The sequence below is a fragment of the Cyprinus carpio genome, chromosome B16 (assembly GCF_018340385.1).
Source record: "Cyprinus carpio isolate SPL01 chromosome B16, ASM1834038v1, whole genome shotgun sequence".
Classification (NCBI taxonomy): Eukaryota; Metazoa; Chordata; class Actinopteri; order Cypriniformes; family Cyprinidae; genus Cyprinus; species Cyprinus carpio.
Genome location: NC_056612.1, coordinates 16,579,446 through 16,593,836, shown reverse-complemented (window position 1 = coordinate 16,593,836; position 14,391 = coordinate 16,579,446). Strand labels below are relative to the sequence as shown.

At 39.2% G+C, this 14,391-nt stretch overlaps 1 protein-coding gene across 1 annotated transcript in view; it reads right to left on the bottom strand.

The window, feature by feature from the left end:
• Positions 1 to 4,352, bottom strand: part of fam171a1 (family with sequence similarity 171 member A1) — a 38,880-nt gene extending 34,528 nt beyond the window's left edge. The window contains exon 1 of the mRNA XM_042741114.1: positions 3,876 to 4,352. Coding sequence (XP_042597048.1) covers positions 3,876 to 3,987 — 112 coding nt within the window. The 5' untranslated portion in view covers positions 3,988 to 4,352. The remainder of the gene's footprint in view (positions 1 to 3,875) is intronic.
• Between the last annotated feature and the right edge of the window lie 10,039 nt (positions 4,353 to 14,391).

Sequence of the window (14,391 nt, the reverse complement as noted above, 5' to 3'; positions counted from 1 at the left end):
GTTAATAGTGTTAATCGTCTGTTTGTTTACGTCTTTTATTGATTTTTCTGAACATTTCTGCTATATGCACATGAACTGACAGTCACCACTGATGAGCTACTACTAAATATTGTAGAAACTTAATTTTCTGTAAAGTTGCTTTGCAATGATTTGTATCGTAAAAAGCGCTATACAAATAAACTTGAATTGAATTGAATTGAATATCATTTAAGCAGGTTTTTACAACCTGACACCCATGCTTCACCTGAAAGTATTTAACGTGATATCAGGATTATGTAAATGTCATATGTGAATTAGTGATTAGTGAAAACTTTTCAATTACCTTCTTCACCAGCACATTGACATCTTAATACACAGACACTTAATACTGCGTTACGTTACACATTAGTGAGATCATTTAGACTAAAACAGTCCGAAATAGTCAGAAGCCTGAAATAATCTAATAATAAAACCATCATGGGCCACGGCATAAATAAAAAAGATCCATTAAGATTTCAGAAGATGATGGCTGAAATCACTACAAAATCTTTAAAGTCCCCATGAAATCAAAATGAAAGTTTTTTGGGTGTTACTATCAATATGTTAGTCTTAAGGTTATCTATAAGGCAGTGTGCTCCAAAAAAAAAAAAAAAAAAGAGACAAAATTTGCAATTAGAAGATATAAACATTCAAAGCTTGCAGTTCGTCACTTCCGCCAAAACGGCTCAACGATTTTTTTGACCTCACATCTTTCTTCATCTTCTCATCAAATCTTCCGACCAATCAAATTCTCTCTAGAATCCGAAGCGCCCACTCCCTGGATTTTAAATAGACGATGAAGTGCCAGCTGAGATTGGTCACTTGTTCACAGTGTAGCTAGTATTTCCTGTATAGTGAATGGCTAGTAGTGCACACTGTAGGTGATAGGGAACGATTCAATTTCAGACAGTGTAAATATGCTTCGATTGTTGCAAATGAGGTCTAGTTTCACTATGTTTCACGTGAACAGCGGCAGCACACACAGTCTGATCCGGACTTTGGCTCCGTTTAGGTGATGGGGAACAATTTAGTGGTTTATGTTGGGGAGTATGAGTTTTTGTTTAATTTTGTTTTTTGAGTGCCTAGGAGTGACCACTTTTTTGTTTTACTAAGAGTTCCATATTGAATCTAGGGGGTAATCTATTAGACTGTGGCTGTCAAATGCGGCTTTACCAAGCTCACCGGCTCTGGCCCAGGCAGATATAAACAAAACGCTATTGGCTATTTTAAAAGGGGGGCAGGGCTGCTCTATGTCCTGCCCTCTCTTCCTGTTTTATTTGAAATTGTCACCACATAGAATAATGCTGCGTGTTTCACGGCACTTCAGGGGACCTTTAAGCTTCTCAGTTTCTAAGCCTCTTTATAAAAACATGAAGGAAAAAAGGAAACAATTTTGAGGTAAGAAAGTCTAATAATGAAAGTTTAATGGATGGGTTCTCCTGTTCAATTTGATATACATTATAAATGATATACATGTATAAAAGAATAAATATCACGACTGACCAGACAAGGAGAGTAACGTTAGCTCTTTAATACATGGACATATTATGAGAATAAAAATATTTAAAAACATTGAGAAACAGACCAAAAAAAATTGTTTACACTCCTCGGTCTCACCTACAGAAAATGACATAAGGACCACTCAGTTCATGTGCGCTGGAAGCTGCATTGATGCTTGTTGCAACCAGAGTAGCCAAGTCCTTGTATCATATGCGACTTTGGGAATCTTTTTTCGTAAAGCTGTGTGAAAAAAAAATCCCGGGTTGCGTTTTTTTGGGCTTATTTAAAAAAATATGGTTACTTGTTAGGAAAACCTGACAAGCAACTTTTTTTCTTTATTAATGTTCATCGTATTCTCCAATGCACTGAATGACACTCTGTCTGTTCGCAGCAAACCAGTGCAATAATATAATACTAGGGTGACCAAACGTGCCATTTTCCCAGGACACGTCCTGGCCAGGATTTCTATATTACCTAAAATATCCAGGTTTTGGCTTTGGTTTCCTGTTTTCATATTTAATGAAGATAATGATCGTTTGACCAATAACATGCAGACATTGTACATAATCGACCAATCGTGGTGCATGAGTAGGTGGGATCTACAGAGAACGACAGTCAAAGCGATGCAAATACGTGTACATATTAGTGTTTGACTTGAAGCAGCACTGAGCATACCGATCGGTGTATGAAATAAAAGTACCGTACCGTCACGGTACTTTGTCATACAACAATTGGTCTGCACTGTGCAAACAAAGCCAATATGTGGATATTTTAGGCAATATAGAAATCCTGGCCAGGACGTGTCCCGGGAAAATGGCACATTTGGCCACCCTACATAATACCCCTTTTCCATCAACGCAGTTTGGGTGCTGGTTCAGAGCTAGAGCCTAGTTTCAAATCTGTTCTTTGTCTTTCGACACCCAAAACACCAGCTCCGAACCAGGAAAAGTGGTTCGTAAGTAGCACCAAAACATTGCTGGGCTTGAAATAAGAACTGCTTGTGTCAAGGGCTGGGGGCGGGGTTACTGTGACCCACAAAATACTTTTAACTGCCATATTTGAAATAACAGCTAAACACACTGGGATTTGTTTGGATGCCGATGTAGGTTCTTAAAGCCATGAACATCAATAGCAACGCAACGTCCACCATTGTTGATGGTGTTTAGGCTTGTTCGGGATGGCGCCGGCCGGAATGGTCAGTGTGCGGCACTGGTGCACCGTGGGAGCGACTGGAAGGAAGACGGCTCTCTATGCTTTTGGATCGTTCCCGCGGTGCATCGCTCCGCCCGGCACCGTTGCATCCTGAACAGGCCCGTTTTATTTGACGCTGACACGCTACTGTTGCTAGGAGAAATGAGACGTATTCAGATGAGGTAAGACCTGGCTCAATGTGGTGGCTCTCTAGCCAGTGGAAATTAAACCGGTCCTTAGAAGGCTCGCCAGTGGAACCAACTCCAAACCAGCAATAGCACTGGCTCTGAACTAGCACCCTGTTCATGCTGGTGGAAAAAGGGTATAAGTGGTGCTACAGCATAATTTGACAAATGTTCTGCCCCCTCCTCACCCTCATTGGACAAAATCACGTTCTAAAAGAAGGCGCGTGATGCTGTAATCCAAGTGATGATAAAAGTAGGATGACTTTGATGTTTTTGTAATGTATTAATTATCATGGGCTAGAATAAAAAACAAGTAGTCCTATAATAATACTAAGAGTAAATATGGTTCAAATAGCCTATATTTTAGTAGGCTATAAAAATGTGGCTATGTTACAGCTCCCCTTTGAAGCTCTTGTGTTTTTCTCCTTTTCCATCTCTCCAATTCTATTCTGCTCACAGGTGATTGGAGTTTTGTTCCCACTTTTGTTGCAGTTTGTGTAAGACAGCTTCTCAGATAAAAGAGTGGTTTCAGTTTGCACTTTGCAGGCTTATTTATTGGTAATAAATTATTGATAGTAAATAATATTGATGATGATGATAAATAATAAAAAAAATATTGTGCTTGTGTTTGCTTATTTGTCTCGCGAGAGTTGGCAACAGTGGATGCAACGACAGGCATCACAAAAGTGAAATCCGATTTCAAACAGATGGCTTGAGACTTACAAAACACCAGAATCACGAACATTTAACAAAGTTTGCGTTGTTAATTACGTCAATATTACATTAAAACTATTTAATTGATAAGACATGTCTTCGTTATGGCCTTTATACACTTTGCGTTATTATATGCTAAGGTTGCTAACAGTTAGCACAGGGAATGCCATCCAGAAAGTCAAAGCATAGAGTCCAAATCTCTATCAATGTCTTTATAAATCTACACAGGAGTGATGTATTCGTGGGTGTAAACGGCGTGTCTCGTACCTTTGGCATCGCTGTTTTCCTGCAGCGTTTTAGCGGCCGCCGTCCATAAATCGCATCCAAGCAGGCACAGCACAATCACGGCAGACCTGCTGCTGCTGTCCGCGCCTCGCATTATTGCTGCTCACGGTTACAAGAATTTTTTCTCAACAATGCGGCTTTTCTATGCGGCGGCAGGAATAACTAGAGACAAGTAGCGGCTGAGGTTCCCTGCCATAATTTGGTTTTTTAACAAATCTGCTCATGTCATTGAACACCGGTGGGCGACTAGAAAAACCCTCCGCTCAGCATCTCCGTTTTGCCGCTGTTTTCCCCCAACTCGACTCGAAACAACGACGACAAAAAGCGTGTCAACTCCACCAGTTTAACCATTTCAATGCCACTGGTCTGTCCTACAGAAAGAAGGATAAGACCGCCATCTCCTGTCCGGTTTTGTCAATGGACCTTTATCGCACTTTCCATATCCTCGGTAAGTGTATCGCCACTTCCGGTACCGTCCCGTTGTATTAATTGTATATGCTGAACAATTCACATCCAAAAGTATATATATATATATATATATATATATATATATATATATATATATATATATATAGTTACAAACACGGTGTTCACATTCACATTAAAAGATAAAGAAAGATAAATAAATAACAGGGAGGGTATACATCAATAATCACAATAGAAAAGAGGAGTTTAGTTCTTTGAGCGTGTCCATAGTTCTGGTTGCTTTCCGGTTTGAATGACCTTGAAGAGTTTCAAAATAAATCCTCAAATCAAGTTTGAAATGCGAGATACCGGGCTTCCTTTGTGACCATTTACATTTGTGTATGTAAAACTTACCTTATAATATTAAAAGATTTAGCATAAAAATGTGAGTCTTATCCATATCTTTTTTTTTTATCAAAATAAAATATAACATCTTTTTCTTATATTAATTTTAGATCCACGCAATAGTAAATAAATACGCAACATCAATCCAGAAAAATTTAACATGCATTCGAAAAAAAGATGCAAAACAGTCTCTTCCTCCATTCCACAAAAAAACACAAAATTCAGAGAGATCAGGGTCCCGTTCTTCATACGTCGCTAACTCAGCTACCTGGATTTGATTGTTGACGATTTCGCTTGATCTTGGATTGGTTGGTTCTTCGAATCTCATCCCTGAGTTGCTGTCATAGCATTAGGTCTGTAAACCTAAACCTGCTCGGGAACAGGCTTATTTCATGTAAACAGGATTAGATAGATAGCGGCTTTATAAGCAGAGGTGATACGAGAAGTCTGTTGCACTTGTAGCTGTCTTGCCCGTTTTTACGAAAGCAACCTGTTGCGGAAGAATTGATTGTCCCCCAGGCTTCCCTAATGTTATTGGTGCCATAGACTGCACAAACCTTCATATCAAGGCCCCACCAGGCCCCAATGAAGGGGATTTTGTGAACCAAAAGGGTGCAGGTGAGTTACTATTACAATTCTTAATGTTTTAGATTGGTAATATACACAATGTATTAACATAAGTATGCAGTTTATTGACTACAATGTCTTAGATAGCGTGTGACTCTGTGCCATGTCACAAATGTGGAAGCCAAATGGCCAGGATCTTGTGCACAACTCAATTTTCAGAGTCACGTTTATGCACATTATTTGAACGTGGTAAGGAAAAATATTAATGTCAAGCTCACTTTACATACAAACTTATTCAGGGCCTAACAGAACTGCATTTTACCATTGTACAGGTGATTACGATAGGATCCTGGTCGGAGACAGGGGCTATGCCTGTAGGTAGTATCTTATGACCCCCAACCCTGGACCACAAACCAGTTACAATGCAGCTCTAGCCAGGACAAGGGCACACATTGAAATGACCTTTGGGCAACTAAAGGGAAGATTTCAGTGTCTGAAAAGTCTGAGGGTTGCACCTGACAGGGCATGGAACCAGGGGCGGATTTAGTGAATTGGGGGCCCCAGGCAAATATAGGAATGGGGCCCTATACATTTGCACACATTTACCTAGATCAACCCTCGAGGTCCTTTTTTGTCGTGATGCTTGCTGCTGCACAATGGTGCCACATTGTTGTGTCCAATGTTTCTACATTTTTTATGTACATGTTCTAATGGGATTCTTTAATTTACATTTATTCATTTAGCTGATACTTTTATTATTTCATGTTGTAGACCACGAAATAGCAATTGATTTACCGTTTTTTTTAGTTTTATCATAAAACAAAATAAATTATAAAATGATAAACCTCACGACTGAAACTTTATATTTCTGGGATGAGTCAGAAGTATAAATTATTATATTATTTAAAACAGATTTATGTGAGTGAATATTCGCATTGGTCTGAACAAAAACTGCAGACTGGATTATTGAAAATGCACATTCATTCTCTGCCAGTAGGAGGTGCTTTTGGAGTCAGAAATATAGTGATTTCCCCGGTAAAAGCTCTAAACAAAACAGCTCAGCTCATAAATGGTACTTTATCAGGTAAAATGAAAATGTGAGTTACCAGCATAAGCCTACATTTTATTTTAGTCATTTTAACTTGCTGTCAATCAATTAAAAAATATAATCACGATTAATGGCATGATTGTCATGAGTTAACTTGTGAATAATCGCAACTTAATCGCACATTTTTATCTGTTCTAAATGTACCTTAAATGAATATTTCCCCCATGGTTTCACAGACAAGGCTTAAGCTAGTCCCAGACTAAAATGCATGTTTGAGGTGTCTCAACTGAAAATATCTTGCTCTGACATATCTTAAAACGCATTGTTCTGTGTCAATATGCACACCTGTAACACTTTCTTTTAAGGCATTTTTGTAAAATTTGCTTAAATATCTTAAGTCCTGGCTTAAGATAAGCCCTGTTTGTGAAACCGGGCCTTCAAGTTTTTAATCCAATCAACATGGGCATGGACAAATATAGATGCTTTATGCAATATGTGTTTATTATTAGTGAAACCATAGGTTAACAGAGCATGTAGAGTAGACATGTTTTATAGGTCATAGATGTTTTTCAAAGAACTTGTTCATGTCTATTAGACACATGAAAAAAACATTAAAAGAGAATAAAAAAAACAGAAATACTAGCTTCCTATTACTTCTCTTTCTTTGCACTGAGCCCTTTACACAAACCTGTTTGCATTTTCGCACGACAGGGCAGCTCACTTCTTCTGAACATGCAAAATGTACATTTATTATTTATTATTACATTTGTTTGCCTCTCTGTGCCACACACTGTATTTTGATGCAGCAAAATCCTCAAAACTGTTTTCATTGATACATTTGACTTTGTTGTCAGACAACCGGATGAATATGAAATAGTGACTGAAACGCGACTCATTAAGACTAACCAGCTCTCCCTTCCGAGAAGTTAATCTGCACAAAAAAATGATTACATTTTATAATGTGATTTATAATCCTGCCGTCGTCTGATAAAAATCAAATAGGCTACAGAATAGCTTGAAGACAATAGCTGTGCTGTGATTTCAGCTATACTTATATGTAAAATTAGAGAAGCAACATATCAGTTTTAACTGAAAGCGCAGCTCCTTTCAGCCGCGCGCTGAACGCAGAGAGAGAAGTGTGCGCGCGCTTGGAAAGAGGGACCTCGCGCTCGTGCGGCAGTCAGCTTTAGATGCATAAAATTTTATTTTTGCTACAAGCTGGATACACAAGAAGCACGTTCAACTCGGACGCGCAGACGACTGTCGTGCATAAACACCGTAAACAGCAACCGTTCGCGTGTCCGCGCTTAATGCGCATCTCCTATATGAAAAGCATTAGGGGGCCCTTGGCTTTTGGGGGCCCAAGGCAGTCGCCTACCTTTGCCTAATGGGTAAGTCCGCCCCTGCATGGAACATTACACAACATTGCCACCATTAGAAAGGAGAGGACCCCTGTGGAGGAGGTGCAGCCAGTGCACTTGGACCAACCTAGTGGCAGAGCTGCATGGGACAGGATTGTGGAACACCATTTTTGAGAGAAAAAAAAAAATGCAAATATGGTTTTCATGACTTTGTTCAAAATGGATTTTATTAACAAAAGATAGACAAGAGTAATCAACAACTACTAAATGAATACCATAAATGAAATAGGAATAAAGTGCATAAGATGCATAAAATGCAAGGGATTATGTTGGGTTTTGCTTTGTCAGAGCTACATTATCTAGAAAGATAAACTGTTGCTACTCTGAAAGAAATAATGTGAAGAACCCTATTATGTATCAAACAAATATATAAAGATTTGCTATAAACTGCAATCAGCTATATAATATCTACTTTAAATTAGAAAAATCATATACTGATAATATCTAACAATGCCAAGGTCTCTGGAAGAGGTTTGGATAAGTAATATTTATGTTCTCTGTGGTCGAGTGAGCAGTCAGGTGACTTCATCCACCGGTTGTGCTGGTAGCAGTGCAGTGGGGAAAAGAGCAGGAATCCGTTTCTTGAACACGAAGTGCTAAAGGATGCTGATCTCCTGGAGAACCAAAGGGTCCTAAAATCTGGAACCCGCAGATGTGGCCCTGGAGTAGGTGGAGTGAAGGTTTGCTTGCTGGGGCTTAACCTTTTTGCAGATGTCTGTGTGCCTTCTGCCTCTCTGGGCTAGAGACTCAGAACTTGGTCGATCTGCTTTGTCTCTCTAGGATGGAGACTCAGAATGTGCTGCATCTGTTGTTGTCTCACTGGAAGAAGACTCTGAATTAAGTCTGAACGTAAATTATCTCTTTCCTCGCAGACTGGAGGCTCAGAACGTGGTCGTATCTGTTTGCTGCCTCGAAGCGGAAGACTCAGGACTTGGTATCTGTTATTGCCTCTTCACTCACGGGCCAGAGGTTCAGAACATTGGTGATCTGTTGCAGTCCTTTCCTAGGACTCAGACTCAGAATGGAGGTTGATCTGCTATTGTCTCACCCTTGCAGGCAGGAGATTCAGAACAGGTCGTTTCTGTTGCTGTCTTCCTGGTAACAGGACTCAGACTCTGTATCTGTTAACATCTTCACTGGGGTAACAACAATCACCGTTCTTTCTTCCTGTGGAACTTATTTGCATAGTCCAAACACACATTCAGAAAAGTGTCACTAAAGTTTAACCGGTGCATTTCTCACTTACCAAACCAAAACCATAATACCTTTGGCAATATTAGGAACACATTAAGTCCAAACATGATGGGAAAAGATTGAAATGTCATGCATGCATTTATTTGTCCATTGACAGCTGAGTTTGTGTAAGATTTTGCACTGTTACTGAGAATATTTATTTCTCTGAAGTATAAGATGTGTGTGTTGTACAGTAGATTGCATCAGTTTAAGGTTTGAGAACATAATTATGAATGGATTTGGATGGAACTCTGTGATCCCTCTTTGTTTCACCCACTGCTGCTGCATCCAGAGGTCCTAAGGAGTTTTTATGGCGGTCACTGGCCAAAACCTGAGGAATCAGTCTGTTGGTGGGTGAAGGGCAGAAACTGCATTTTGACCAACTGGAAGTCCCGTCCTTCACGGGCTTTGTACCAGAGGTCTTTTTCTTGCCCTCTAAGAGGTGTCTGACTGTTGTCCTGGCACCCTTCCGATGGCGTTGGACAGTTTGCTTATGTTAGTCCACCAAGATCCAATCAAAATATAGCAAACATTTGTCCACTATTGTGGTCAGAGAGGGGCCCCGCCATAAACTGGGCCTTGGAATGTGCTGTCCACCACTTTTTTCTTCCTTGCATTCTGAAGGGGCAGTTGTGGCCTAATGGTTAGAGAGTCGAAGGTTGCAGGTTCAAGTCTCAGCTCTGGCAGGAGTTGTCTGTGGAGAAGTGAATAACCAGTGCTCTCTTCCACCCTCGATACCACAACTGCACCAAACCCCCAACTGCTCCCCGGGCACTGCAGCAGTGTGTCTGCCCACTGCTCCGGGTGTGTGTGTGTTTGCTCACTACTCACTGCTGTGTGTGCACTTGGATGGGTTAAATGCAGAGCACAAATTTTGAGTATGGGACACCATACTTGGCCACAAATCACTTCACTTCAACTTTTTTTCACTTCTGGTACAGGTTGATCTTAATTTCAGCCATCAAAAGAATGTTTTTCCAGAAGTGGTCTGGCTTTTTTAGATGTTTTTTGGCCAAGTCTAATCTGGCCTTGTTTGCACCTTGTGGTGAACTCTCTGTATTTGCTCTCATGAAGTCTTCTCTTGACTGTAGACTTTAACAGTGATACACCTACCACCTGGAGAGTGTTCTTCACTTGGCTGGATGCTGTGAAAGGGTTTTTCTTTACCATGGAGAGGATTCTTCAATCATCCACCACTGTTGTCCTCCGTGGACGTCCAGGCCTTTTTGTTTCTGAGTTCACTAGTGCATTCTTTTTTTCTCAGAATGTACCAAACTGTTGATTTGGCCACTCCTAATGTTCCTGATGGATTTGTTTTGTTTTTGAAGCCTAACAATTTTCTGTTTCACTTCTATATATATATATATATATATATATATATATATATATATATATATATTATGAGAAGAGTCAATTTGCTCTTTCTCCGGTTGTTATATACTGTATTTCCAACTTTCTTCCAAATGCATCTGAAATTTCTGCCTCACTTTGTTCAATTCAAAGGTAGAACAATACAATGCAACAAATCAAATATATAGAAATACAAAAAGAATAGTTTCAAATTCCATTTTAATTTCAGATCTGTGTAAACTAAAAATAGACAGGGGTGCACATCATAATACATCAAACATGAACTTAAACATTGATCATGTCCTTCCAGAGGAGAAAATATAACAAGATGTGGTTTTGTTATGACTAAGATTATTTTAAACCAGTTTGTGTATTCTTATTCCATATGTAATGAAAGATATTGGTGGACATTGATTGAGGTAAAAATCCATATGAAACCAGAAAAAAACAACAACATTAACATGCTCTGAATGCAACATGTTAGAGCAGCAGTCTAAAAAACAAATTCCCAACAGATGAAATATATGTGCCCACATCATCTAACATTATCGGTCAATGCATTTAGAGCACTGAAAGACAAAATATTGTTGTTCCCTTTAGTTTGGAAAAAGAAATATTCATGTCAGAACATCAGCCTGACAAATAAGTATTTTAACTCCATATACAAAACAACCTGAACCTCAGGTTTTAAACATTTTGGAGCCAGTGTACACACAAATTATCAACTCAAAAATGTCCCATTATTGCACAATATAATTTATATCTGTTCAAAACCCCCCACCCCATCTTTGTACTTAGTTAGCAATTATTTTACAAGCTTCAATATGTAATCAGTACAATCATTAACAAGACGTGAAATGAGACAATGCTGTGAAACTACATTGTGGGCTGATGATGCAACAGACCAGCTTTGTAAGATTCTAGTTTGATCGCAGAATTTACCACTACTACACCATCATCAATCATTTTATGACGACACATAAAGTACAGTACACATTGCAGGTGACATCAATTATTGTGACATTCTATGTGCTATTTTTAAACATTCTGTTAAAAATGGCCATATACACATTGCAGAGTTTTGGGAGTGACAACCATATACAAGTGTGGGTGTGAATCGCCTAAATAATTGATCTGTGTGTGTACATAAAACAGGAGTCACTCCCGAGCCACAATAATAATCATAATAATAAAGTAATAATCTCTCTGCTGTACACATGAAATATGGAACAGGTTATTCTGTTTGGTTTTTGATATTTAAAAATGGAACTAAAGAAATATCAGATATGCTTTATAAGAGGAGTGAATCCATATTTAGCTGCAGTGTGTATGTGGCCAATGTGAAGCGTAGTGTGGAATGATCTGAGCTGGTGATTGAGATGATAGGAAGTTCCGCTGATAATGTTATACAGTATACAGTGGGGAAAATATTTATTTGATCCACTTCTGATTTTGTAAGTTTGCCCACTTACAAAGAAATGAAGGGTCTATAATTAGGTTTATTTTAACGTATAGAGACAGAATCACAACCAAAAAATCCATAAAAAAACACATTATATAAAGGTTAGAAATTGATTTGCATTTCAGTGAGTGAAATAAGTATTTGATCCCGAAGCAAAAGATGACTTAGTACTTGGTGCAGAAACCCTTGTTGGCAAGCACAGAGGTAAGACGTTTTTTGTAGTTGGTCACCAGGTTTGCACACATCTAAGGAGGGATTTTGATCCACTCCTCTTTACAAATCCTCTCTAAATCCTTAAGGTTTCTTGGCTGTCTTTTGGCAACTCGAAGTTTCAGCTCCCTCCACAGAATTTCTATAGGATTGAGGTCTGGAGACTGGCTAGGTCACTCCATGACCTTAATGTGATTCTTCTTGACCCACTCTTTTGTTGCCTTGGCGGTATGTTTTGGGTCATTGTCATGATGGAAGACCCATCATGACCCATCTTCAGTGTTCTGGCTGAGGGAAGAGGTTCTCATCCAAGATTTTATAGTACATGGCCCTGTCTGTTTGCCCCTCAATGCGGTAAAGTCGTCCTGTACCCTTGGCAAAAAAACAGCCCCAAAGCATAATGTTTCCACCTCCGTGCTTGACTGTAGGGATGGTGTTCTTGGGGTCATAGTCACCATTTCTCTCCCTCCAAACAGCGAGTCGAGTTAATGCCCAAGAGCTCGATTTTGGTCTCATCTGACCACAGCACTTTCTTCCAAGCCTTCTCTGAATCATTTAGATGTTCATTGGCAAACTTTAAACGGGCCGTACATGTGCCTTCTGAGCAGGGGGACCTTGCGGGCACTGCAGGATTTCAGTCCATTGCGGCGTAGTGTGTTACCAATGTTTTGCTTGGTGACTGTGGTCCCAACTGCCTTAAGAACATTAACAAGCTCCTCCCGTGTAGTTCGACGCTGATCCCTCACCTTTGGCATGATCATCCTAACCCCATGAGGCAAGATCTCCAGACCAAGGCCGACTGATGGTTGTTTTGTATTTCTTCCATTTCCGAATAATCACACCAACAGTTGTCTCCTTCTCACCAAGCTTCTTGCGGATGGTCTTGTAGCCCATTCAAGCCTTGTGCAGATCTACAATCTTGTCTTTGACATCCTTTGACAGCTCTTTGGTCTTGCTCATGGTGGTGGGAGAGGTTGGAATGGAAGATACAGATTGTATGAACAGATGTCTTATACACCTAACGAGCTGACATTAGGAGTCACTTCTTAAAGTGGCAGGACTAATCTGTGTTCCACATTGGCACATAACCAATCTGTGGGAGCCAGAAATCTTGCTGGTTGGTAGGGAATCAAATACTTATTTTGCTTACTGAAATGCAAATCAATTTCTAACCTTTATATAATGAGTTTTTTCTGGAATTGTTGGTTGATATTCTGTCTCTATACGTTAAAATAAACCTACCATAAAAATTACAGACCCTGCATTTCTTTGTGAGTGGACAAACTTACAAAATCAGCAGGGGATCAAATAAGTATTTTCCCCACTGTAGTGTTAGATATCATCACTTTGCTTCAATATAAGTTGCTGGAGTTGATCAGACAGTGAGATCTTAATCTTTGGGACTGTATTGATCAGCATGTAGTCTTGTTCTGGCATGTGGCTCTTTGGATCCTGTGGTTATTGCAGCTCTATCAGAGTGCAAAGTCCAGAGTTCTTGCTCTTCCGTCATTTTAAATAAAGCTTTAGAAATGTTTTTGAGTGGTACTGTGGCCCAGATCACAGATCGCAGTCCAGTGTGAGAGCTGTAGTTTATTTACAGGCTTGGATCTGTAGACTTCTACAAAGATACCGAAACCTTCGGCCACAGCTCCTCCACTCTCTTCATGGTGATTCATCATCCCATGACCTCTGTATTCATACTTGTCATCTGTTCTGCTCTCACGCGTCTGTGGATTTTTCTGCAGTCAGCTGCTCGCGGTCCGACACATCATCATCTTTGGGTGGCCGCGCTCGATCGAAGAAGCCGCACTGAAAAAGGAGAGCACGTGGGACGAGACGGGTGAGGAAAAGAAAAAAATACAAAGAACAGATGATGAGAATTTTATCCCTGGGATAACAGAAATTATTAATTTCTTCCAATGTTTTGTCTTCTAAAACACTTGCACAGATGTGCTCTCAGAGGCTGAAAACAATGGCCGATTTAAGACCTGAGATTCACCCAGAGGACTACAATCAGATCTATTTATGGATATTTGGATAATACAGATATAATTTCCTTTAAAAATTGGAAATATATTGTGATAAGCAGAAGGCCAGTAATCATAATAAGAACTTCCTTTGATTTTTATATGAGCAGCTGACATAAGTGAATGCACCTAATTATTATACATTCAGTTTTTATGATTTCATAATATATATATATATATATATATATAATATCATAATACTAACATTAATCATAACATCTTAAATCATAACACACAAAATCAAATTTAAACCTGGAAATGAATGGAAAATAAACAAAAATTAACATATTACTATATAAACACTTATTTACATTTTCACTGATAATATAACTGTATTGCATAAAAATGTGTTGAGATATATAAAATTAAA